This window comes from Megascapheus bottae, chromosome 21, assembly GCF_031878675.1.
Source record: "Megascapheus bottae isolate mThoBot1 chromosome 21, mThoBot2.hap1, whole genome shotgun sequence".
Taxonomy (NCBI): Eukaryota; Metazoa; Chordata; class Mammalia; order Rodentia; family Geomyidae; genus Megascapheus; species Megascapheus bottae.
In genome coordinates this window covers 7,775,818-7,802,572 of record NC_143529.1, presented here as the reverse complement: position 1 = coordinate 7,802,572, position 26,755 = coordinate 7,775,818, and the positions used below count along the sequence as shown (strand labels likewise).

The window sequence follows — 26,755 nt, the reverse complement described above, 5'->3', positions numbered from 1 at the left end:
CTGCGCATTTGCTCCATTAAAGGCTACAAGAAGATGTTTGCCCTTAAGTCTTGCACTGTCTGGGCTCAGCTGTGGTTTCTTTTCTCCAAGGGAGGAATGATATCTGAGCCTGCCACCTGCCATTCCTGTCTCTACTCCCTAACCTCCTAATCTCTCCAAGGCAGAATGTTCCAACAGGTGGAGTGTTCTTCTCTTTCAAAGTCTGTCTCCCAAGAAGACAATTTGCTTCCTTCTTAATCTGTGGAAGGAAGTGATGGAGTGACACAGGAAGCATTTTTGAGTGTGCCCAGAGTGTCTTGGGTGCCCTCCTGCCTGCCTCCCTAAGAGGCCAGCACAGCAAATGCAAACAGAAACAGCTTTGTAACATTGGTGGGTTACTTATATTTCTGAGGACCTACTTCCTTGCCTGTGAAAAGAAGATGCTAGAAAAAATTCCCAGCTAATGGTATGGAGGAAGCAATATGGTGTGTAGGAAGTGCTTGCCATGCGATAAATATTCCCCATAGCTGATCTAGATCTCCAGCCCAGTGTTGGATCTAGGAGGAAGTCCTTAGGAGACTCAGCCACACTGATCGCCTTTCCTTGTCTCCACCAGAAACACTTATTCTCCCCTTCCTGCTGACCTTCGTTCAGGAGTCCAGGAAAAACAAAACAAAACAAAAATCCAACACTGTAAATCCTCCCTAAAAGGATTGAATATCAGTCTAACTTGCTCAGAGGAAATTTCAGTGGGAGAATGTTAAACTGCTGGTTCTATTGCACTTTATAATCTTTTGATCTTAAATAAGGGGCTAAATTTTAATGGCCTTGGTCTTTACATTTGTAAAATAGGGCAGTTGCTCTGGAGCAATGGTTTGTTTTTTGTTGTTTTTGTTTTTGTTTTTTTTTTATTTGGAGGGGTGCAGTTTACCTGTAGCCACAATCAGGAATTTCTGCTAATTTAAGAGGTCTCTAATTAAAAGTGAATTCCCAAGTCTCTGAGAAGTCTCAGAATACCCATGTTCCCCTAAATGAGTCCTCAAAGTGTCCTTTGTACCCAGGACATCTTATCTTTGAGCAATCTTGCCTTTAGGTGGCTTTAAATTGAATCCTTGCCTTGATTCTTCTAGTTCATAAGGAGATCCTATACTGAATGCCAAGTCAGTATGCTGCTTTATCTGTCTTACCAATATTGGAAATAGCATGCTCAGCATTAAACTCTTTTTACCTTTTTATGGCAATTTCCAAACGGGATTCTAGTTCCTAGAGGAACAGCAACACCAGATAAATAAAAAGTTAACCAGTGTTTTATTTTTGGACATACTGATGGTTCATCCAGATTTCTTCTAAACTAGAATGGCAGTAGGCCAACAATTATTGATTAGTAAGGTTAGCAAGTGTAACTGGATATTGAGAAGGATTCTGAGGTTGTGTCTACTCAAAAAAAGAAAAGTGTTGTGCTTGAATAGTGATGCCTGTTAGAGACATAGAAGGGGAGTGGTAGCTCCAACCACATACTTATCATGCCTTTCTCCAGTTCTCTGGCCACTGAGTCCTTCTGCCACTCCTCTGTTTCTTTGCTGTCCCACTTGGAAGCAGTCAGGGAATCCAAGAAGGTGTTTTCAAGCCAAGTTTACTCTGGTAAATAATTTAATATGGCTGAAGCATGACATCAATTAACACTTGTTTTCTGTAGATACCATATTTTTCCTGTTCTTGGGATTTTCACACGAATGGTTAGGAGTTCTCATCTGCTCAGGGTTTTGAGTTTTGAGATCCATAAAGAACGTCAGGATTTGGCCCATTCAAAGAACCTGCGCAGACCACCTTGCCCTCTTGTCTCTGAGAAGTGGACGAGAGGCAAGGGAATAACTTGCTGTCATGAGTCACTCGAATGGCACAAAGGACTGCCTCTAGTGGTCTTGGCTGTTACATCCTCTTCACTTGTTTCCTAAATGCCTACTTTTCAGATAGTCTAACGGATGAATCACACTATGTTCTGAGGAAGGCAGACAAACAGCCTGGAGAAAATGGGTCACTTCCATGGGGCTTAGAGTTATTATTCTCCAAGGTTACCATTAGAAGCTATTTGAAAGCATTACATGGAAATTATTCTTGAAAAATAAGGTACCCAGTGTGTGGCATGGCTTAACTTTGCCCACTTACCTCTCCTACTGGGAAACCAAATTCATCTTAGGGTATTTGAAATTAAAGGACTAACAGTTGTTACCAGAAGTTTTATTTAATCCTCATCTCTCTCCTGGGGTGATGGGAGAAGTGGGGTGAATAATCAGTTAAGTCTTTTCCAGAACTAGGGAATAACCAGCCAGCCGTCTCTCTGGCCTCCAGTTGGTTCTGGCACATTGGAGTGTGTGGGCTGTTACCTGTGCCAAGCATCCACTCATACGATGCTGGTGGGCAGACTGAGGTCCCACTTTGGTTTATAGAGGCTTCTGTGGAGTTACTCAGACAGAGCATAGTTCAAATATTTAACAAATCTCTAACATCTCAGGATGTCCAGAGTAAAAATTGTATCTAGAAAGTTAGAGGAAGCTTGCTCCTTCCTTCCTTCCTTCCTTCCTTCCTTCCTTCCTTCCTTCCTTCCTTCCTTCCTTCCTTCTTCCCTTCCTTCCTTCCTTCCTTCCATTTTTGGTGCTGGTTTTGGGTCCTGAGTTTAGGGCCTTGCAATGTGGCAATGTCTCTGAGCTTTATTGTTTAAGACTACCACTGTACCACTTGAGCTACAGCTCCACTTCTGGCTTTTGGTGATTAATTGGAGATGAGACTTTCCTGCCTGGGCTGGCTTTGAACTGCAATTTTCAAATCTCAGCCTCCTAAGGAGCCAGTATTATAAGTGTGAGCCACCCATGCCTGACTTCTCCATTAAAAAAAGTAATAATTTCTTCTTTCTTTCTTTCTTTCTTTCTTTCTTTCTTTCTTTCTTTCTTTCTTTCTTTCTTTCTTTCTTCTTTCTTTCTTTCTTTCTTCCTTCCTTCCTTCCTTCCTTCCTTCCTTCCTTCCTTCCTTCCTTCCTTCCTTCTTTCTTTCTTTTTTGTATGTGTGTGTGCATGTGTTGTGGGACTTGAACTCTGGGCCTGGGCGCTGTCCCTGAGCTCTTCAGCTCAAGGCTACCTCCCTACCCCTTGAGCCACAGTGCCATTTCCCATTTTCTAGATAAGAGTCTCAAGGGACTTTAGTGTCTAGGCTGGCTTTGAACCTTGATCATCAAATCTCAGCCTTCGGAGTAACTAGGATTATAGGCATGAGCCACTGCACGCAGCTTAAAAATGCAGTCATTTCTATTTGAGTGTAGTGAATTAAAATGTAGATAGATGCTTGTTTTCTACAAATGGAATACACTGTGAGGGGACAGTCTGATTTATATTTTCCTATGTTAGAAACAGAATTCCCGAATGCTACATAGTACGATTTTTCTTACAATGTATTATAAAAGTCTCCAATGTGCTTTGCGTATATTGTTTAGTCCTTTGGAAGGACTTCTGCCAGCGTCTCGCTCCTAGCAGAAGGTTCATAGGGTGCTACATGTGGAGGAGGGTTGTGTTGGGGTGGTCTACCCTCTAGCATGAGCAGAGGAGCTCACCTACAACAAAGGCCCAGTGCTTCTGTGAACTGAATGGATGAACAAATGAACGAATGCATGTCAAATCTGCTGCACAACATCTGCCCTGCCACGGTGTTTGGACTGTCATTGCTTCATAGATAAATACTACCACAGCCCCATGTAGTCTCCTTGCTGCCAGACCTGCCCTGCCAAACCATCTCCACACTTTCACATCTGTCCTTCCACCAACATGAATCTGAGCATGTAACTAACCTTGCCGAAGTTACCCACTTCCTATTGCTTTGAGGAAAAATGAGAGTCTCAGCAAGGCGTGTGTAGTGCCTGGGCTCTGCACCTGCCCAGGGCCTTGCCACTTCTTTCCTGGGCTCCAGGATCCTTGATGGGATTGCATTTATTTCCTTCTGTGGTCAGCATCCCTCTGACACTGGTAGATGTTGTGTCATCTGCCTGGAGTTGCCATTTCTCTTATTACTTGACTGCTTTCTCCTATTACACGGTTTTCAGACATGCCTCCCCTTATTCTTCTTGCTATCTCTCCTGTCTGTGCTCCACAAAGTGAAGTGCTCTCATCTTCTGAAAATGGTTTCAGTTTAGATTATAAAAATATCTGAGCCAGGTACCAGTGGCTCACACCCTGTAATCCTAGCTTCAAGAGGCTGAGATCTGAGGATTATGGGTTGAAGACAGCCATGAGGAGGGTCCATGAGACTCTCATTGCCAGTTAACCATCAAAAAGCTTTAAGTAGAGCTGCGAGTCAAGTTTTGAGCATAAAAGCTCAGGGACAGTGCCCAGGACTTGAGTTCAAGCCCCAGTATCAGCGAAAAAAGTAATAAAGTGAAAAGAAACAATAACATAGAAAATATATGATATTATCAGATCAGAGGAGCTGCATTATTTTTGTCTCAGTAACCTTACTAATTTTTTCACATTCTCATCAACACTTACGTATTTCCTTTGTTTCTTTGAAGTGGCATTTCATCATGGTTGCAGTCTCTAACAACGAATGGTGTTATGCATGTCTCTTCTTCCTGTGCTTCTTGGCCCTTAGTATGCTTTTCTGGAGCTTATATGTTCTAAGTTATTGAATAATTTCCTAGCTTTGCTATTGTTTTCTTTTAAATTTCATGCTGTCATAATTGGTGTTCTTACGACTAATCTTAAAAACAGTCTGAGCACCTTTCAGTGCCAAAAAACAAAACAAAAGGAAAGAAATCTCATTGTTTCCATAGGACAGCTTTCTAGCAGTGAGCCTCGGGGCCAGCAGTGTAGCATGTGTAAGGTGTGGACGCTGGACTTGTGCAGCGTGCACCAGAGTCACCCAGTCTCCTCAAGTGCTGGTTTATCCAGCTCTTTGGGGGCACTATCCATGTTCTGGGGGGTTCAGATATGCAATTCAGTTAAGATCCATTAGCCAGATTTCATCTATACTTGTTAAGTCTTTAAAAAAAAAACGTGCTCTGCTTTGTCTGGCTCTGTGCAGGGTGGTCCTATCTTTTCCCTGCTATGGTGACCGGCTCTGTGGTCTTGCTACTGGGCACAGGAACCTTACTGTTACCTAGATTCCTCATTATAAAATCTCCTCATTGTTAGAGACTTGATCATTTTGAGCACTTCTTTTCTGGTGAGGAAGCAGTAGTTTTCAGTGGCCTTGTTTGGACATTCTCGATTGGTCACCATTCCAAAGGCAAAAATGTAGCTGCACAATGCCAACTATTGGCAGAGAGCTCTGAAAGAGAGAGCAGGCCTCCACGTGTCCAGGCAGGCCCTTTCCAATGCGCGAGATCTTGCTTGTATGTTTTGGCCAAGCCTAATTTGGTCCCTGGGCCAGGAAGGGCAAGCCAATGTGTCCCTTTGTCAGAATAATAACCATGTTCATACAGTGCATCCATGGCCACACTGCACATTGACTGGACAACAATTTTCTGAATTTGAGGTTTTGTGGGTAGTACAGATTCCCAAATGGAGATTCAGTGTGCTAAGATATGAAGGGGGCTTCACACCATGTAGCGCCAATGTTGGTAAGAGGAGGGATGTTGTGGATGGCCTATGGAGCTTCTGGTAGCCTCAAAACCATACAGTTCTAAGACTGTCTCCCGCTTTACTCACCTGTGTTACTGATCTAATGCAGCAAAGGTCAAGCATTGCTTTTTTTCCCCCATATATTTTTTTATTGTAATTAATAGAAGGGTTACATTATATTCAACCAGATAGAAGGTGCATTACTTCACAAACATTGATACCCTCTTTCATGTTTTGGTCCTCATTACCCTCCCCCCACCTCCCCATCTTGGTTTCCCCCCTTCCCTATCCAATTTCAAATAACCAAATAAACATATATACAATATATCAGATAGCAAGGTGAAATACTGTAACAATACGAGATAACCAAGGGACAGCAAAAGAGATGAGAGATAACATAGTACGTTAAGGACAACAATCACTCGTTATATGTTTTTTGTTTCTATATCCTGGAGGTCCTTTCATTTAGTGTCTTACTATATGGCCTTAAGTATCTAGGTTTTGCTCTATTGCAAATCTCTGCCTAGGAGATCTCAAGGTTTCTACTGATTATGACAAATGAGGGAAACCATTGAGCCTAAAGCATTGTTTTTTTAAAAATTTTATTTGAAAAATTCTACTGCTAAGTAGAAACTGAAATTGTTTAATTTTTATTATTATTGTCTTTAAGCAGTTATACTAAGGAGGTACCATTTACAGAGCAGTTTATGAATACAATGCATCATGATCAGGTTCATCCCTGTAACATTCTCACCCACTTCCACCCACCCCTTCTATTACTTCTCTTAATTCTTCCCTCACGTCAGGTATCTACCCATCTTACTTGACCCCGCCCCTCCTATTGCACGTATCCATTCCTTGGTATCGGTTTTGTTAGGCCTTAGCCTAGTTTTTCTAAAAACCAAAAAACAACCCCCCCAAAACCCCCTCTATTATTCACACCTTCCAGAGTCTATTATATGTCAATAAATTCATTTGTAACCAGTTGCATACCACCCAATATGTTTACTTACTTACAGACACATTCTATCTACTAGAGATGAGGGAGCAATTAGGTTTTATTTAAGCTCAACTTGCTGTCCTTATAAAAGCTCCTTAAAGTGAGGGAAGGTTGGGGTGGCGAGTGATGGAGGATGATCATGAAAAGGCTGATCAAGGTGTATTATTTCCATAAATTTGTTGAACAGCAACTCCTGTGTACAACTACTTAATGATAATAAGTTTTTTTCATATAATTTTTATTGTGATTAATAGAAGGGTTACATTATATTCACCAGATAGAAGGTGCATTACTTCACAAACATTGATACCCTTTCTCATGTCTTGGTCCCCATTTGCCTCCCCTACCCCATCCCTCATCTTGTTTTCCCCCCTTCTCTATTAATGATAGAGTTTTAAAAAGCCCTTATTTTTTCACACTATGACTGTCAAAATTATGTCTTCAAACTTGGCATTCAAACATCTTGGAAGTGAATTTTCTTTTCCTAATGTTTGAAAAATATGCTGGAAGCTAATTTTAGACTGAAAGGGGTGGTTAAAACAAAGAATCAAACTTCCCTGTGGCGCCCTCTTTGAGATTAAAAAGCACCCCGATTTACTCCTGCTTATGAGTTCATTTACAGGGCTTTCTTATGAGACACATGTTCAACAGTGGTGTAGGACACACCTGCCATTTACTCTGAGCTCTCAGGGTGTATTTACTAAAACATGGGGAGATGTTTAAAACATGTTATTAAGTATATTTTGTATCTAAATGAATTTGGACATGTTGCAAACATATCATTGCAACAGAGAGCTAATGCCAAGAGTATAGTGAATATGAATGTCAACTTTTTTTTTCTTTTCTTTTCTTTTTTTTTTTTTGATTGTGGGGCTTGGACTCTGGACCTGGTCACTGTCCCTGAGCTCAAGGCTTTTGCCCCATCCCTTGAGCCACAGCACTACTTCCTGTTTTCTAGTGGTTAATTGGAGATAAGAGTTTCATAGACTTTAGTGCCCAGGCTGGCTTTGAACCTTGATCCTCAGATCTCAGCCTCTTGAGTAGCTAGGATTATAGGTATGAACCACTGGACTGGCTGAATGTCAACATTTTAACAAAGTTTTTGTTCAGTGAAAGAACTCAGGTTTTTGTGTTTCTTGTTAACTTACAGTTACTTGAGTTTCAGTTGTGCTTTCTCTGGTTTTATTCATGTTATTTTCCAGAAGGACAGGAACAGCTTAAATGACTGCTATTGTTTGAAGGGTAGACTACAAGGAGTGCATGTGTACATGTGTGCACTCTGCTAAGGGGTTAAGTCAGGCCATGAAAGGACAGGAAAGAAGAGATGTGGGACATTTTTAAACTGGCTATAAGTGGTATATGTTAAATTGCTCTTGGTATAATGTTTGTGGTAGCTTAGCTTGACATTTCTTTCTGTCTTTTTATGTTTTTAAGAGACTAGGAACAGAGCTGGGAATGTAGCTCAGTGGAAGAGTGTTTACTTAGCATGCATGAGGCTCTGGGCTTGATCCCCACCACATGAAAAAAAATAAGCCACTGGTGAAGCGTCTGGAGCGTCTGGATAGGGATGAGAGGGTGTGGCTCGGAAAAGGGACTGCTTGTTGTCATTCTCCTGAACATGCTCATGGCATTGTCAGTGTTATGCTTTGGTCAATTTGTTATTCCCAGATGCAAGGTTTTTCTTCATTGGTCCAAGCTAATCCTAGGCCTTGCTCAAGTCTCACTTCCTCCAGCATCACTTTGGCTTCCTGGTGGTCTGGCTTCTCTCCCCTTTTCTGAATCAGAGAAAGCTCCTAGAACACTAAGGTTGAACAGTGCATGGAGGTCCTTCTGCACTGTCTTTATGCAGAGAGACAACTTGGCCTCTTCTGTATCCAAGGGGTAGAACTCAGGGCCCTGAGTTCTTCCCAGTCACATTGTTTTGTATGGCTCAGCGCTCATTTCCCAGCTATATTTGGCATCTCAGAGGAAGGGCCTATGTCATACACTTCTTTGTGTAATTTATAAAAATAGCAAGTCAAAGGTACTCAGATAATGCCTTCAGCTTGGATAGCATTTCTTTGTACAACATATGGTCAGGATAGGTATGGGTAAAAGAAACTTTCCAAATTGTGGTAGAAACTATAGGCCAACCAAATGCCCAATCATAGGGGAATGAATCATTGACTGTTAGAATTGATTCATATTATAGAATATTATATAGCTACAAAATGAGCTAATCTTATAGCTACCGAGGATATCCTTAAACATTATTATTATTCTTACAAACTACAAGAGAGGGGCATAGAAAAATCACAATATCATATTTCTGTATGTGTGTGTGTGCACGCACACCAGTGCTAGAGCTTGAACTCAGGGCCTGGGTACTGTCCTTGAGCTTTTGTGCCCAAGGCTAGTGCTCTGTCACTCAAGACACAGCTCCACTTCCAGTTTTAGAAATGAGGATCTCACAGAATTTCCTGACCCAGGCTGGCTGCAAACTGTATTCTTCAGATCTCAGCCTCCTGAGTAGTTAGGATTATAGACATGAGCTATCAGTGCCCCCTTCTGTATTTGTGTTTTTATGTATTATAGGAACCTGTGGAAAGATGTTGAGGGACACACAGTAGCCTTTAATATCATTGATGGAAAAGATTAAGCTTTTCCTCTCTTTAGTTCTCTCTCTCTCTCTCTCTCTCTCTCTCTCTCTCTCTCTCTCTCTCTCTCTCTCTCTCTCTCTCTCTCTCTCTCTCCCTCTCCCTCTCCCTCTCCCTCTCCCTCTCCCTCTCCCTCTCCCTCCCTCCCTCCCTCCCTCTGACTCTCCCTCTCTTTCTCCAGTCCATCATCCTTTTCCCTCCATGCTTCTTTTCTTCATCCTCCCTTCTTCTCTTCCTTCTCCCTTCTTCTTAACTAAGGCAGACCTTTTACTCACAACCTTCCAGCCTTAGTCTCCCGACTTCGTTTTCATAGAAAACTGCTGAGACAGAAAAAGAGGATTTGCACAAGGGTTTTGATGTATTTGAAAGTCCCTTTCCCATCATATTTCCTGTTTTTCAAACTTTACATAATTGAAAAAAGAGAATTTTATCATCTGACTAAAATTTCAACCTAGGAAATACAGATAACCTTGTACTTGGGTTTCGGATATTTGTTTGGTTTGGTTTTTGTATCTCAAGACAGGAAGTAAAGCTTTCTTCTTTCCCACATCCAGAGTGGAAAGCTTGTCCTCTGGGCTTCAGCTTTTGTGGTAGCAGGCTGTATGGATGGGGGCTGGCCTTACTTCTCTATCCTGAGCTTTCAGTGTCAGGGCCTGGCAGAACATGACAAGCAACTGGTAGGGCTTGCCTAAGGGAAGAAGTGACAGGAGTCACTTTACAGGACTTTTAGTGTTCTCCTGTTGATGGGTGAGGCAGGCCCCGCAGAGAGCCAGCATGGTCCAGAGAAACTCAGCGAGGACTATGTGCAGGCGGATTCACCTGCCGATGTACCTGTCGATACACCTGATGGAATGAGCCCTGGATCTTTCAGTGGTGGGGATGGAGCATTTAACCTTGACCTCCAAAATGCTGCTTCCTTGAACAATTGGAGGATACCCTGTTCCCAGGACCCTTGATCTGTCGTCTTCTAACTTGTGATGAAGTCTTCTAATCTTTTTTTCTAGTTCATCACACAATTTCCAGAATGATCCCTCAAAAGCAAAACTCTGACACCACTTCCCTGCACAAAAAAAACCCTCCATGACTTCCTCCTTCCACAGAAGTGAGAGCAAATTGGCCTAACACGAACGGCCTTCTGTGATTTGATGTATGTATACTTCTTAGCTTCCTGTATTTCTCCTGTTCCATCTAGGCAAAATTATCAGTTTCCCCAGCATCTTCAGAATAGGAAGGTGAAGTCCCTCCGGTCCTACCCACCCTTTTCTGTTTAAACCCTCCTCAACCTTTGGACTTTTGGCATTTGTTTCAGAGGCCTCATCTTTCAGGAGCTTACATGTGCTTTCCCTCCTTTCTTTGTTTACCTCTCCTTGCATTGCAGGAATTGCCTTAAGCCAAAGCTGTGTAGACTTGTACATTTTCTGTTCACCTTGGTAAATTTCTTCTTTTTGCCAGTTCTAAGGCTTGAACTCAAGGCCTAGGCTCTGTCCCTGAGCTTCTTCTGCTCAAAGTTAGTGTTCTACCACTTTAGCCACAGCACCACTTTTGGCCTTTTTTGAGTAGTTCATTTGAGATGAACGTCTCATGGACTTTCTTGCCTGGGTTGGCTTTGAACCATGATCTGCAGATCTCAGCCTCCTGAGTAGCTAGGATTACAGGCTCAATTTGGTGAATTTCCTATGCCTAATAAATTTAATGTGCTCTATTGAATTGACTATGGTTATCTGAAATACATTAGATGAGTTTTAGAGAATGCGTCTTTCATCTTTTGTCAGATTGGTAGTATACAAGGGAAAAAAAGGAAATGTGAACTAAGTCAGTGTCTCTGCAAGGAAATATGATATAACTACGCTTTTTGATAAGATTTTCCATTCTGTATTATCAACTGTTTTTCAGTCTCATAGGCTCCTTGTTTCCGGTGCCTTATCATTTCGTTTTGACCTCTGCCACTGAATGCCTGGCCATGATTTTGGGTGGAGAAGTTGAGGGTGTTTTTCAGAATGAAACACTGCATTTCTCATGACTCTTCCTGGTGGTGAGGCAGCAGGGACCTTCCACTCATCCACAGAGTGGCACGTTGTTGGAACAGCAAGGAACGGGACTTAGGTTTGTGCATGTCTCTATTCCCCATTGTGGAGACATGGCAGGAGTTTAGCTTCTCATGCCATTTCCAAAAAATTCCCTTGGAATTCAAAGAAAAAACATCTACAGAAAGAGAAGAGAAATTAAGGAAAAACTGTAATGAACTTTGAAAAGATTAGACTACCTTTTTTTCCCCCTGGAACTATGGGTTGATCTTAGGGCCTGGGCACTGTTCCTTAGCTTTTCAGGTAAAGACCAGACCACTTGAGCCACAATTTCACTTCCAGGTTTTTGCTGGTGAATTGGAAATAAACGTCTCATGGACTTTCTTGCCTGGGCAAGATGTTGGCATTCTGGATAGCTGTGATTATAGCCATGAGCTACATGGGCAAACTCTTGGGGTTCCTAAAAAATCTAGGCTGTAACAAATTTCAGACAAAATCAATTTGCAGTTTGCCCAAATCATGAATGACTTAATATGACTTATGTAAATCCATCTATCTCATCACTAGTTGTGGTTCCCTCAATATAGAAAGAGATTTCCTCCTTTCTAACAATTCTTAATGTTGACATTATTTATAAGGAACATTGATTGCTTTATTTACCTTCCAAATTCTAAGGTTATCAAAAATTATAATTACTTGAGGGGCTGGGAGTTTGGCTTAGTGGTAGAGTGCTTGCCTAGCATGCACAAAGACTGGGATTTGATTCCTCAATACCACATACATAGAAAAAGCTGGAAATGATGCTGTGGCTTAAGTGGTAGAGCTCTAGCCTTGAAAAAGTCCAAGGATGGCCCTCCTAAGTTCAAGCCCCAGGACTGGCAAAAGAATTATAATTACTTGAGACTATAAGAAAATTAGGTTTTAGTAAAGGTCATTTTTTTCTGTCATTAAAAAAAGATGTGGTTTTATTTGAGCACTGAAGGTTATTTATTTTTTATTTAACTTGAAGATATCTGTACTCTCTGGCATCAGACATACAGAATCTTTTTACAAACATATGATTTGAATAGCATTTACTTTTTTTTTTTTTTGGTCAGTTATGGTGCTTGAACTCTGGGCCTAGATGCTGTCCCTGAGCTATTCTGTTCAAGGCTATTGCCCTACCCCTTAAGCCAAAGCACCACTTCCCATTTTCTAGTGATTAATTGGAGATAAGAGTCAAAAGATGTGTTTTTAATTGATAAGAGATGCATATATTAGGTATTAATAAAATATACATACAAATATATATTAATACAAATACAAACATATGTTTTACATCCTTCAACTACTTTTGTGTCTATACAAAGAAATTATACTGAATGCAGTTACAAATCCAGCCATGTAATTTTTTCAATCTCATTAGAATGACTTATGATGATTAACATTATGAAATCATTTCTTATGAACTAAATACTTTTTAATTGTACAAAAATATAATCAAAATAACAATAGAAAATAAAACTTGAAGAAATATTTATTGTTGCTCTTTTTGTTTCTCTTAATAATGCTGATTAACAGCAACACAAATACAACACAGTCTATACAAACTAACCTGTTCATTTTGTTCCTGTTTTAAATAATTTTCTTTAAGGGCAACTCCCCAGTTGTCTTGCTAAGGAATCTAAAATTTAGATTTGATCTCAAGCCATTTGCAACTCAGTGGAGTAAAAAAAGATGTGCGTTGTTGGCAACAATTCACCATAAAATATAGGACTTGGCAAAGTGTGCCTGCCTTGTTGTGCTTTGCTTTTTTCTTTCTGGATGTGGCCTATTTTTGAAATGTTATGATTTTAGTTCAGTGATCGAGTGACAAGTCTGACAAACAAAGCTTACATCTGCAGAGGTTTTGTGGAGGAGAAAATGGAAGCACTCCAGAACGAAAGGAAGTAACCTCCATTTCACCCGGAAACGTTGGTGTCCCAGGGGCAGGAGATTGGGGCTACATAGAAAAAAAGTAAAAAGTAGCCAAGGCACAGAGGCAAATAAGCCTCCAGGAATAGAGCCAGAAGTGAAGAGCTGAAAACAGTATCTGGGGCTTCCACTGTGCCCCTCTGAGTTATGCTCAGGGGCCTGTGAGAAGGAAGATGAGGAAGTTGGATTGCAGCATACGTGTTTTAGCTGGGCCTCTACCTCCACCCTCTCCACACCCAGTGCTCACTGTGCACTTGTGACCGATTACATACTTGTGAAAGCTCCATTCCTTTTTCTTGCTCAAGACCTCAGCTCCTATTTGTCCATAAGATCAGGTGAAAACTCTGTGCTGAACAGGCATCCTACCAGACTATTTACTCTTCCAACTTCATCTTCTGTCATTCTCCAGCAGCATAGACTCACTCCATCAACTCATTCTTAGTATAATGCCTACCTACACTATGTTCTGGTAACACAAACTCACTCCGAGGGTCCCCCTTTTTTCTAACTTTTGCTAAGAATGTTTTATTATTATCCCACTGAGAATAACTGTTATCAGAAACACATACACACATGCTTATCTACTGTATATCGACTATATACATATATACTACATAGTATATATGTTATATATGATATAGATATAGATATAGATCTGCTTATTTGAACAGGAGCCAAATGAACCCTAGAGGTTAGTATATGTAGACTGGGTTGTGTTTGTATTGATATTTATCAGCATCATTAATAGATATAAAAAAGAGCAACAATAAATATTTCTCCAATCCTCCTCTTTTGAGGTTTATTTCTTGTTATTTTGGTTATATTTTCCTGTATAATTATGAATTACTCAGTTTACAAGTGATTTCATAATGTTAATTAACATTATATAGACTAGTAGATATGTATATGTGTAACTACTATATAGTATAAATATACACACATATATATGCACATTATATGCTAGATATAGTAGGTCATAAGGTGCATGGTGTTTCTTCTTAGGGGTTATAGTCAAAGGGATATAGAAAACTTGATATTATACTGTATAGTATTATATTAAACATGGTACCAAGGAAAAGTATCATTCTGGGAGAGTCAAACTGTAAATTTAACTCTGTTATTGAAAGGTAAATCAGTTGCCTCCTGCACAGCTCCAAACAGGTTTTCTCTATGACTATCAGGAGACCATCAAGATGTCACTGCAAATGTTTATGGTATTCTTCATAGTAAGTCTCAAATCCCACCACGCCGCTGTGGATGCGTGGTGTGTTTTCATTAGTCTCAGAGGTGTATCAGTTCAGGGAGTGGACCATTTTCTGGCTTCACAGAGTAGTCTTCTGTGTTACAGGAAAGCTGTATGATATTTTTGAGCTTGCCCAATTGTAGCAAAGCCAAGTCAGGCTCAGTTTGATTTCTCTTTCTCTTCCTGGGGTTATCTCTAACAATAAGAAGGGCTGTCTGCTTGAGATCTGGTTTGAGTGGATCATCATTCTAATTTGGCTGATTTGCCATATAATTTATTTATGCGATTTGTAGGATGGACATAAATATATTTGTCTGTGAAGGTATTTGAGCACAAAGTCAGCAAAATATTTTTACTAGAGTACTCACTGGGTTTTTGGTACATTATATGTGATATGGACATCACATGTGCTATGCAGTTGCATTAGCATGTCTTGTAAAAAATGTTGTCATAAACCTATTTTATTGATGAGGAATCTGTAATGGAGATTTAATCCAGATATCATATATCTATATCTCATATGTACATTTCATATATATGTATATTTGTCATGGCATTGGTCACCTTACTGTGGTAAATACAGAGAACACAAGCCATTGCCTCCAAATTTCAACTTAACTGATACTGTCATTTCATCATTTCCTTTTTGCCTAATCTCCTGTGAGTAACTAACTGGTAGTAAAGTTGATATTCCTGAACTTCATTTTCCCTTGGATTAGCTATCCTCTGATGAAGCAGATCTAATGAGTAGCATTGAAGAGCAGAGAAAGGGCTCTGGAGAACCTCAGAAAAGGAAGAAGCAACTATGGAGGTAGATATTCCTCAAACTGGGCAGTTAGTCCTTAAATAACCATTGGGTAATTGATGCTAGGTGCTATTTTCATTTTGGAAGAGGTTAGGTAATAAATTAACTTCCCCCATTTTTCTGATTAAATTTATTTTATTTTTCATCATGTATAAGTCTGTGGTTAACAAGTAGCTACTTGGAGGCAGTATAACTGGTACTAGGAATTTTATGCTTTTTCTGCATTAGAAAAATAGTTGGAATTATTAAAAATTTTCATTCTGCAGCATTCCTTGTAGGAGACACTTTCTTATTTGTTTATATATTTATTTATAGAGAGTTTTGTAATGTACTCCAGACTGGTCTCAAACTCCTAATTCAGTCTCCCAAGTGCTTGGATTGGATTATATGCATACACCACCACACCTGATTAAGAGCCACTTTCAGATGTGAAGCCATGCCTCATTGTCTAATTTAAAATAATGCTTACAAGGACCTATTGTTTGCTAAAATGCTTCTTTAAATTGTTTTACAAAGAGACTTCAGTTCAACTTGTCAATGTATGTATACAGCCATCTCGATCAGTACCACAACCTCTTCCATCTTCTTCCTCACTTTCCTCTGTCCCCATTCCACGCAGCCCAACTTTCCCGAGTTCCTTCCATATGCACTCTGAGGGATCAGTATTTTGCACAGTGATACTTAAGCGAAAGAGGTTTTGGTTTTATGATCACCATTATCTTCCCACAGTGGAATGCGCTTCTCCCCAAGCAAGTGGTCTGTATTCAGGAAGCAGTTAATGGCATCCTTATAATGGATCACATAGCAGGACCCACATGAACAGATCAAACAAGTATTCGTTCATCAAATCTGGTAACTTGGACACATTTTTATTATCCTTTTGCAAAACTGCAAGTACTGCCTCCTACAAAAACCAGTTGTTTCCTAATGAAGTGTTTCAGCTTGTTCGTATGGGTTGGTGGTTTCATATGGTCAGGATCTTGCTGAACCAGTGATGAGCTGCTAATAGCAGGCTTTAATGACACTGAACTCAGAGTGCTCAGTATGGACAGATGTTTGGGGGAAAATCATCATTCCCTTTTGGCTAGCGAGTGATTCCCAAGATCCATTTTTTATTATAATACAAGATGTTTTCTTTTTCAAGTTTGACCCAATCGAACCAGAAAAATACAAACAGCATCCCAGAAGTGAATAATACAATACTAGAGCATCTTCTGGAGGCCCGTGGGCTGTCATTAACTGTAAGTCCTTGAGCTCAGTGGACAACCCCTGTCACTCTGCTTGACTCTCAATGGCTACCTCCTAATAAAGAACTTGCAGCTCTGACAAAGGGTAGTGGAGTACAGACACAGTGGTTTTAATCTAAGTAGAATGAATGGTTTCATTAGTGGAGTGGGAAGATACTCCAGATTAGATGAGATGCCTCCCTAGAATACAGTGTGGGATTTATTTCTAAATGAATGCTGTGCTTGATGCCACTACCATATTTTGCTGTAGGCTTGAAGGAATAATTGAGTTATATTTTTCGAACTATGAAAATGATACTTTAGTACCTGGGATATAGGTTCAGATAAATTTGATCTTATTTCTTAAAACTCTAGATCCTCAGGGATCAATAGGAAGGTTGAATTTCCTTCTTTTCCCCTCCCTCCCTTCCTTTCTTTCTTCCTCCCTCCCTCCTTCCTTTCTTCCTTTCTTCTTTCTTTTTTGTCAGTTTTAGGGCTTGAACTCAGGGCCTGGGCACTGCCCTGAGCCTCTTTTTGTTCAAGTCTAGTGCTCTACCCCTTGAGCTACAGTGACACCTTCAAGGTTGGATATCCCTCTCTCTCTCCTTCCCTCTCTCCTTTCCTCCCTCCTTCCCCCTTTCTCCCCTCTCCCTCCTTTCCTCCCTCCCTCCCTCCCTTCCTTTCTTCCTTCCTTCCTTCCTTCCTTTCACATGGATGATATGTTTACTTATTACTAAAAACTGGAAGCTTGGACTCATTTTGAATCAAATGCATCCTCCAATTACTTTTACTCAGATATATCTCAGGTAACAAATTACCATCTTGCTCCCCCTAGTGGAACTCCATTTCTGACTTTTAGAATTAGCATTTGATTTAGTGTCTTGTTTTTTTGAAATTAAGACTATTTCCACCTCCCCCCCTCTATAAGTGAGAATAAAAATGAAAAACAAAGATATACTCTATGGCAGCACATACACTAAAATTTGGATAATACAGAGAAGATTACATGGCCCTTATGTAAGGATGACATGTAAATTTGTAAAGTGTTCCCTATTTAAAACAGGAAAAAAATTGCATTGAATGGGTTAGCAAGGAAGATGAGCAGCAAAATGTATTTCTGCTGATAAGATTTTGCTTTCCGGTGCTAGAAAATTTCGAACGGCAACCAAGTACTAGCAGCCTTTTTGCTCTGTACTTCTTTGAAAGGTCAAGTGTCATCAGGCTAAATGCAGCTATCCAGACTGCTGGGAAAGATGGAAAGGTTGGTGACGTTAGGAAGACAAATTCCCTTCATATAAATCCCACTTGTGCCACTGGTAAATTAGTCCCAGGAAATATTCTTCTGTCTTCTGAGTCTACTCAAAAATGATTGCCAGATTCACAGCACATGGCAGGTCTGGTCTCCAGCTGCTAAGCATGCTGTAACTAAGAACAATGACTGTAACTATGAAGTAGACTAACTTCTACCTCTCAAGATTCCCCTGCTACTTCATTTTTTTTTTACCACCTTGACCTTCTTGTTTACTGAATTTTCCCTCTGTTATACTTACAAACAATCCCCCCTATATCATATTATCTAGTGCTGTAAGGTGCAAACTTTGGAAATAAATGCAGCAATATCTGACTATATATAGGGAATAGAATTTAAAGTCCTCAGGGATGCCTGAATCATGCATAGTATCAAACTCTGTATCTGATGCACTTTTCAACTCATAAGCATAGGTAGATATTTACGATATATGTATTAAAATTAGGCACAGTAAGAGATTAGCTATAGTAACTAATAATAAAATACATATTATAATGATATAATAAATTGCCAGCATAGCCTGGAACTTGTGGCTCATACCTATAAACCTAGATACTCAGGAGGCTGAGATCTGAGGATCCTGGTTTGAAGCCAGCCACGGTAGGAAAGTCTCTGAGATTCTTATTTTCAATAAACTACTCAGAAAAAGCTGGAAATGGCATTGTGGTCTATGTGATAGGGCACTAGCCTTGAGCAAAAGAAGCTGAGGGACAGAGCTAAAGCCTAGAGTTCAACCCCTAGCAATGGCAAAAACAAAACCAAAAATTCCAGCATCCCACTACTCTTGTAATTTGGGGCCATTAATTAGTAAGTAAAGGACAGTTGAATTTGGGCACCACGGTATCAGTGCATCTGTTACAGAGATGGCAGGTGAGAAAAACAAGTGGGTAGCCTATATGTTAAGTATACATCCGACAGTAGGAAGATGACATCGCAGGTAGGGCAGTGCTTAATTTAAACCTAATGAATTATTTATTCTGGAATTTTGCTATTTAATGTTTTGGGGCTATAGTTGATTGCAGTTGATCAAAATCCACTGAAAGCAAAACCATAGATAAAGGGAGTGCTCCACCCAGGAATACCAAGTCAGGCTTTGCTTTTAAAGGCTTATCAAGGTTAAAGAGGAAGTGGCGAAAGTTCTAAGAGTTGACACTTGTGAAGAAATATTATAATTAGGCTATCTCCCTTTTATAAAGATAATGTAATAGAGACAGATAGCCATATCATTTTGCCAAGTATTTATCGAAAGTTACTTGGGGGCAGGGGAAGAAAATAGCAAGACTGGAAGCGAATTCCAACAAAGGGAATGATAAAGACTCTCTGGTCATGTCTTAACTGTGAAGTGGAGGGAGAAAACCAACAAACCAAAAGAATCATTCATAATATTAAAAACAAAACAACTGAATGCTGTATGGCTGAAGGGATTGAACACTTGCTTTACAAATACAAGGGCCCAAGTTCAAACCCCAGTATAATCAACCAATCCATCAGTCAATCCAATTACAACTTTCTCAGGAGTTATAGTAATATAGTCCAAGCATGATGTCCATGCAGACACACAATTTTTGGTTTAGCCAAGTGTTATCTGTGAAGATCTGGTTTGGAGTCCCTGCTTGCTTCACGAGTGTGAGGATGGTGATACTTTGCTGTCACATGGCACGCTGGACTCAGAGCTGCTGATCTAGTAAGGGTTGGGGACTGTGAGGACAGGCGCTTTTATGGGGAAGGGTTGTAGGTGAAGCCACACGTGTCTCTGTGCACACACACACACACACACACACACACACACATGTGTGCACAGCACTGCAGAAGGAGCTGCAGCTTACTCTCACTTTGGGTCCTGACAATGAGCTAACAAAACCGCTTTGAGCAGAGATGGTCTCAGAGTGACGAGAAGCTCTGTGCACCTCTCTCGCTGACCAGAGACTGTGCTGGCATCCCTCCTGGCAGCAGCAGTAGGGTAGCTCTGCTTGGGAACATTCCAGCCATAGATTCCTAAGGAGTGTTACAGAGTATCCATCTGCCTTGGTTGATTCAAGAGGGACAGGCTTTGTGCATCTTGCTGTTCTCTCCAATTGACTAACTGGTGATGTATGCATGTCAGGGATGGGCTTGAGCCTTCAAACCTGAACTTCTCTCCTCTGCATTGATTGATCTCTGTTGATTTAATACTAAAACCTTGCCAGACTCTGCCTCTACATGTCATTCTATGGCTCTTAAGGTTTAAAAAAAACAGAAATGCATACATGGGCGCTAGGCCATGGGCACAAAGACAGGATTATGACAAGATAAACACAGTTGATCTGGAGACTGCGTTAGGAGGGAGTCAGCAAGAACGTGGAAAGATGCTCAAGTACTGAGACAGGATAACCAGCTAAGACTGAACTAATGGAATACAGAGTAACCTGCTTAGACAGAACCAATAGAAGATAGAATAAAAACAGCTCAGACAGAAGCAGCAGAAGACAGAGTAACCAGCTAAGACTGAACCATTTGAAACTTGTCTTCTTTTCAAGATGTCTTTCTTGCTACTTAGTTGTTGGCAGTAGACCTTGGCATAGAGTGGAACTGAGAGCATTTTGGAAAAAAAATGTTTGTCCATTTGCTGAAAGTTTTTATGATGGGAGAGGAGGAGAATGGACAAAATTTAAGCATGTTGAAATATTCATCTTAAGGAGGGGTGGGGGGAGGGTGGGAGGGAAATGGGGACCATGTCATGAGAAAGGGTATCGATGTTTGTGAAGTTATGCACCTTCTATCTGGTGAATATAATGTAACCCTTCTATTAATCACAATAAAAGATTATTAAAAAAGATTCCAACACCAAAAAAGAAATATCCATATTCAATATTAACTTGCTTTATGTAGTCTTCCTTCAAGAAATTGTACTACACCTTACTGAGACTATTGATACTGGTCCCCCAAATTAAAAATATGCATTGTCCAAACCCATAATTAAGGCATCAAGGAGGTAAGAAGGAAAAGTAAGATTTACAGAGAAAAATGAGTACTTAAGATTCTCAAGTACGTAGCACAGGGAGAAATCAAGTAGATGATGATGATGGCTTCAGCTGAGGCAGGTGTTTGCCAGTGTTCTTAAGAATTAAGTGGTGACTTATTGAAAATCTAGATTCACAGTCCCCAATTCTGATGTGCTGTAAATCAAAATCCTCAGGAAAGTTATCTGGGAATCAATCAATCTATCTATCTATCTATCTATCTATCTATCTATCTATCTATCTATCTATCTGTATGTGAGCATGCCAGTCTGGGGATTGAACTCAGGGCTTTGTATTCTCGGTTGGCTTTTTTTGTTGAAGACTGATGCTCTCCTATTTGAGCCTTAGCTCAACGTCCAGCTTTTGGCTTTGAACTACAATCTTCAGATTTCAGTCTCCTGAGTAGCTACCATTTCAGATGTGAGCCACAAACACTCTGGTAATATTAGCTGGCAATCTCGGTGATTTTTGTTGTACAACACATTTGAGAAACGACTATTACCTACGTGGATCACCAGGACTAAAACGTTCCTCAAAGTTGTAAGCAGATGTGTGTGTGTGGGGGGGGATTTGAAGTTTGGGAAAATGATCAATATTCCAAATTGGCAATATTAATTATGTATTAATGTTGAACATTAATGTTGAATATTTGTGTAGGTACTATGGTCAGAAGTTTTCTGAACTAGCTCACTTTAGCCTGACAATCCTGTAAGGGGTTGAACCGAAGTGACCAGGTTATACATGGGGAAATATGCTTACTGCGTGACTGGCTGGAGGGGAGCTAGCTGTGAAGAGGCTTCTTCATCAGGTGGGCTGAGCCCCACTTCAATTTCTGCACCCACCATTTTCTTCTTTTTACCCCACCAGGTTTGATGACTGGTTCAAACATATCAGCTTCATGGCATAGCCACACCTTTGCATCCTCTACTCTCTCTCCGTGGGATATCCTTTTGCACCCCCTCCTGTCCCAGTCCAGCACGCTTCCTGTCCAACGTGTTTTCCTTTGTAGATCCTTCTGCCGTGGGGTTTCTTTAACATAGATGGGTTCAGGAACATCTCAGAAATGACCCCTTGCTTCTTAACTTGCTGTTATACCACTTAACTTAAGCCAGCAATGGATATAATCATATTACATGTTAATATCTCCCTCATTAGATTTTTAACTAGGTCTGTGACTTATTTTTTATTTGCCCATTGATAATTGTTAAATAAACTTGCAAAGAACAAATTCCTCACTGTAGATCTGATGTGTCTCTGTGTGTGTCTGTATGTACATGTGTATTTACAAATACACACACACACACACACACACACACACCAGTCCTAGCCCTTGAACTCAGGGGCTGGGAGCTGCCCCTAAGTTTTTAATTTTACTTTGCTACCACTTTAGCCACAGCTCCACTTTTGGCTTTTTTGGTAGTTAATTAGAAATAAGAGTCTTACAGACTTACCTGCCTTGACTGGCTTTGAACCATGAATCTCAAATCTTAGCATCCTTGTAGCTAGGATTACAGGCATGAGCCACAGGCACTTGACTTGCAGGTGTGAATGGAATCAATGTATTAATTGTGGTTCTCATTCCCATTTGTGTTGCAGCCACCGCTGGTTCAGGCAATCTTCAGTGGTGATCCGGAGGAGATAAGGATGCTCATCCACAAAACTGAAGATGTGAATGCACTGGTAAGCATGAGGCTTTGATGCTCAGGCCCCCTCCACCTGGGCAAACCAGGATGCTTAACCTTTTCAGTGCTGTGGACCCCTGCAGTAAAGCTTTGGGCTTCCTCATAGAATACTGCTTGTAAATCCATACAATAAAATGCAGGGGATTAGAAAGACAGCCACTTATACTGAACTACAGTTGTCAAATGTTAAAAATCAAATTTGAGATATAGTAATAGGGGCCGGAAGTTTGGCCTAGTGGTTAAAGTGCTTGCCTAGCATGCATGAAGACCCGGGTTTGATTCCTTGGTATCACATATAGAAAAAAAGCCGGAAGTGGTGCTGAGGCTCAAGTGGTAGAGCTCTAGCCTTGAGAAAGTCCAAGGACAGTGCTCAGGCCCTGAGCTCAAGCCCAGGACTGGCAAAAAAAAAGAGATATAGTAATATATTTTATAATATCATATATTACTATAAAATATGTAATATATGCAGCTGCTATATATTATATTATATACAATATATAGTATATATAGTATGTATATGTATATATACTTTGTTATAAACATATATTTATCAACTATTTTTTAAAATTTTTTGTGAATCCTGGGCCTAAGCACTGTCCTTGGGATTTCTCAAGGCTAGAGTTCTACCACTTGAGCCTCAGCACCACTTTCTATGTATGTGGTACCAAGGAATTGAACCCAGGTCTTTGTGCATGCTAGGCAAGCACTCTACCACTACGCCAAACTCCCAGCCCTATCAACTCTTTTTAAAAAGATATAGCAGAAGATATGACAATGACCATAGTAGAAAAAGAGCAGAATCAGTTCTTGTTATTATCTGCCATACTTTTTTATACATTTTCTCCTGTGGTTTGGAGTATGTACTACTCATAGCTGGGGGAAGGAAATTCAGTGAGAAGCCAGTGAGAGTAAAAATGCATTGCCTTCCTTTTCCAGGATAAGGAACCTATGCTTCATAATATGGATTTGCAATCTGTGTTCCATCGCCTGCTTATATATGGGCTGCTAGCTATGTTGAGTTTTATTTATTTACTTACAGTTTTTATGTTTTTAGCTTTTTGAGTCAGGGTTTTGCTATGTGGCCCAGTCTGGCCTTGAACTCATAATTCTCTTGCTTCAGTCTTCTAAATGCTGGGGTTGCAGCTAGAGGGTTTTTTTTTTGTTTTATTTTTGCATTAAAGAAAAGACAAGAGATATGCAGAAACTAGATCTTAACTACACTGAGACATGATAAATTAAACAGGACTCTAGGCGTTCACACACAGTGAAACCAGAGGAGGACACTATTAGGAGAGGAACACAGTGGTGCAATAGCTCTGTGCATTAGGCATATAAAATAATATTTCTTGAAATGAACTCCAGGAAATGGAAACAAGAGGCTTTTTATTTGTTGCTGTTTTTTTTTTTTGTTTTGTTTTTCTTTCCTTTTTGTCTTGTTTGCTCATTTAATGGGGGGGGCACAGAAATGGAGGGATTAAGGGTGAACAAATTCAACAGTGATACTCACTAGACACTGTTAAAAATGAACTATAGGGGCCGGGAGTTTGGCCTAGTGGTTAAAGTGCTTGCCTAGCATGCACGAAGACCCGGGTTCGATTCCTTGGTACCACATGCATAGAAAAAAGCTGGGGCTCAAGTGGTAGAACTCTAACTTGAGAAATTCCAAGGACAGTGCTCAGGCCCTGAGCTAAAGCCCAAGACTGGCAAAAAAAATGAACTATACAACTTGTGGGTGGGTGCAGGAGGGAAAAACTGGGAGACACTGTCAAAAAAGAAATTTATTCATTACCTGACTTACATAACTATAACCCCTTTTGTAGACCACCTTTGTAATAACAATAAAAATTACAAAAGGACAAGAGAAAGATAATAGTTTGTGATTTGAAAATTATACACAATTCAGATTTCAGTAACTGTTAGTTTTGTGGTACACAGCCATGCTTGTCATTTGCATGCTACCTGCTTTCGCACTGTAGCAGTTGAACTGAAAGAGTGGAGACAGAACCTGGTGTATTGTGGTCTGTAAAGTCTCAAATATTTACTTTCTGGCTTTGTATAGAAGCAATTTCCTGTCCTTGGGGTCCACCAGCCTGGATGAGTGATTGAACAAGGCAACTATGGGCCCTTGAACTGTGTGTAATAGATGCATGCACTTGTTCACCTTATGTGTTTTTTCTGTCAAGGTACTTCATCAGATTCTTTAAAAGATTTATCCCACCAAAAGATTAAAAAATCACAGAATCTGGAAGGTTTGCAAACAAACAAACCTGCATTAAACAAAGGCAAAACATGTCAGTCTATAATTTACCCTTTTAATAGTTTCCAAGATCTAGGTTGAACAAGTAATTATGTGTAATACATATTGATTCTTGTTTTAATTTAATTTTATTGTAATGATGATGTGCAGAGGGGTGACACTTACATAAGTCAGGTAATGAGTATGTTTCTTTTTGAACAGTGCCATCCACTCCCTTGTTCTCTCCATTTTTCCTGTCCTGTCTCCCCTCTCCATCAAGTTGTATAGTTCACTTCCAACATAGCATCTAGTGAATGTCATGACTGAATTGGTTCACCTTTTGTCATACTCTTTCTGTATTTCCCCTTCCCCTCCCAAATCAGACAGACTTATTATAAAGGTATTTCTGTACCAGACATCTAATATAGCTACAAAAGGGACTAAACCAAAGAAAAAAGGAAAAAAAGAAAACTGAAAACAGTACAATAAAAAGCCCCTTGTTTCCATTTCTTGGAGTTCATTTTGTTAAGCATAATTTTATTTTTCTCAATTGAACTCAGGGTGTAGGCGCTGTCCCTGAGTCTTTTTTGTGTTCAAAGCTAGTACTGTACCACTTGAGCCACAGCGCCCCTTCTAGTTTTCTGGTGGTTAGTTGGAAATAAAAGTCTCATTGACTTTCCTGCCCTGGCTTGCTTTGAACTGCAATCCTCAGATCTTAGCCTCCTGAGTAGCTAGGATGACAGATGTGAGTCACTGGGGCCTGACTGTGTGTCATTGTATATGGTCATATGAACATGTTTATTGAGCTCTTATGATTCTCTCCTAAGAATGGTCACACTGTGAATGTTTGGAATGTCATTTAAATAACTGTATCCAAGAGTAATTATTTATCTTTTACTATCTGTTGCATTTACTTAGATTTATAGGCTCATTCTAATGATTACAGATGAAGGCACTGATTCTTCTAATGTCATTTGGTTATCAAAATTCTCAAGTCCATTAGTGACTTGAGTCCTCTCTAGTCTTCAGTGTCAGTGGAAACAACAAAAAGCATCACACACATCTTCAGTGGAAGTGGGGTTGTATGGTGAGTGGGGTTGTATGGTGAGTGGATACTCTATTTGAAGGCAAATTCGGTGGTGGAAGCCATTGTTCTGTTGTGATGGCGTAGGTTGGTGTGACTTTTTGAAAAGGTTTTTGTCAGCTTCTATCCTGCTGACACTGAAAACAAAAGGACAAAATTTTGTGACATTTTTGCAAAGAAAGCACTGGTGAAGCCAGGGACAGACTACTTGAGAAGGCAATAGTGTCTTTGTTCAGGGTCTCTGGGGTGTGATCTGTATTTTGAGGGGATCCCAGGTAAGCCAGAACACTGTTCTATGCTCTGACATTACAAGAATTTTTCCAGACTGAGAATGGAGCCTTTGCCAAGTATAGGTGCAGGTCTCTAAGCCTATGTGTAGCGATTCTGTCTAATACCCCTTCCCTGACTTGTTCCCTTCCAGAGATGTGGGGTATAGCATGTGACCTGTAGAATAATTCATGGACTCCAGACAACCTGGAGCAGACTGAAAGTACACATGTCTTCAAGGTCCTTTCCAATGTGCAAAGGAGGTGTGGATAGCACCATTATCCCCGAGGGTACTCAGCAGTGTGAGGTTTAGTTTTCCCAGCACTGGCCATGGTGACCAGAGAGCCAGCCTCCGAGATGGAGAAACCCTCCCCACGGGGAGATGGTGTCTGGGAGTCTCAGGGACATTCCAAATACAATGCCATTGGTACATTACAGTGTTGTGCAATAATAGACATTGTTATTGCACAAAGAAATGCACTAATGAAATGTTTTACTTTATAAATAGCTTAAGATTTCAAAAATTAAAAAAATTAGTTTTTAAATTTTCTACTGGTGCTGGGCATTGAGCTTAGGCTTCCAGCTCTCTTGGCCTTTTTTTTTTTTTTTTTTTTTTTTACTCAATGTTAGTTCTTTGACACTTAAGCCATACTTCCACTTCTGGCTTTTTGCTGGTTATTTGGAGATAAGTCTATGAGGCTTATCTCAG

At 40.2% G+C, this 26,755-nt stretch overlaps 1 protein-coding gene and 1 non-coding gene across 5 annotated transcripts in view; both read left to right on the top strand.

Moving 5' to 3' along the window:
* The window catches only part of Ankrd44 (ankyrin repeat domain 44), a 278,250-nt gene that overhangs the window by 88,017 nt on the left and 163,478 nt on the right, over positions 1-26,755 (top strand). For all 4 annotated transcript variants that reach the window (XM_090354537.1, XM_090354536.1, XM_090354535.1 and 1 more), the window contains exon 2: positions 22,374-22,457. In XM_090354537.1, coding sequence (XP_090210663.1) covers positions 22,374-22,457 — 84 coding nt within the window. The remainder of the gene's footprint in view (positions 1-22,373; positions 22,458-26,755) is intronic.
* LOC150048584 (U6 spliceosomal RNA) lies at positions 17,424-17,527 on the top strand. The gene has a single exon (XR_016539173.1). It is a non-coding gene; the product is annotated as a U6 spliceosomal RNA (small nuclear RNA).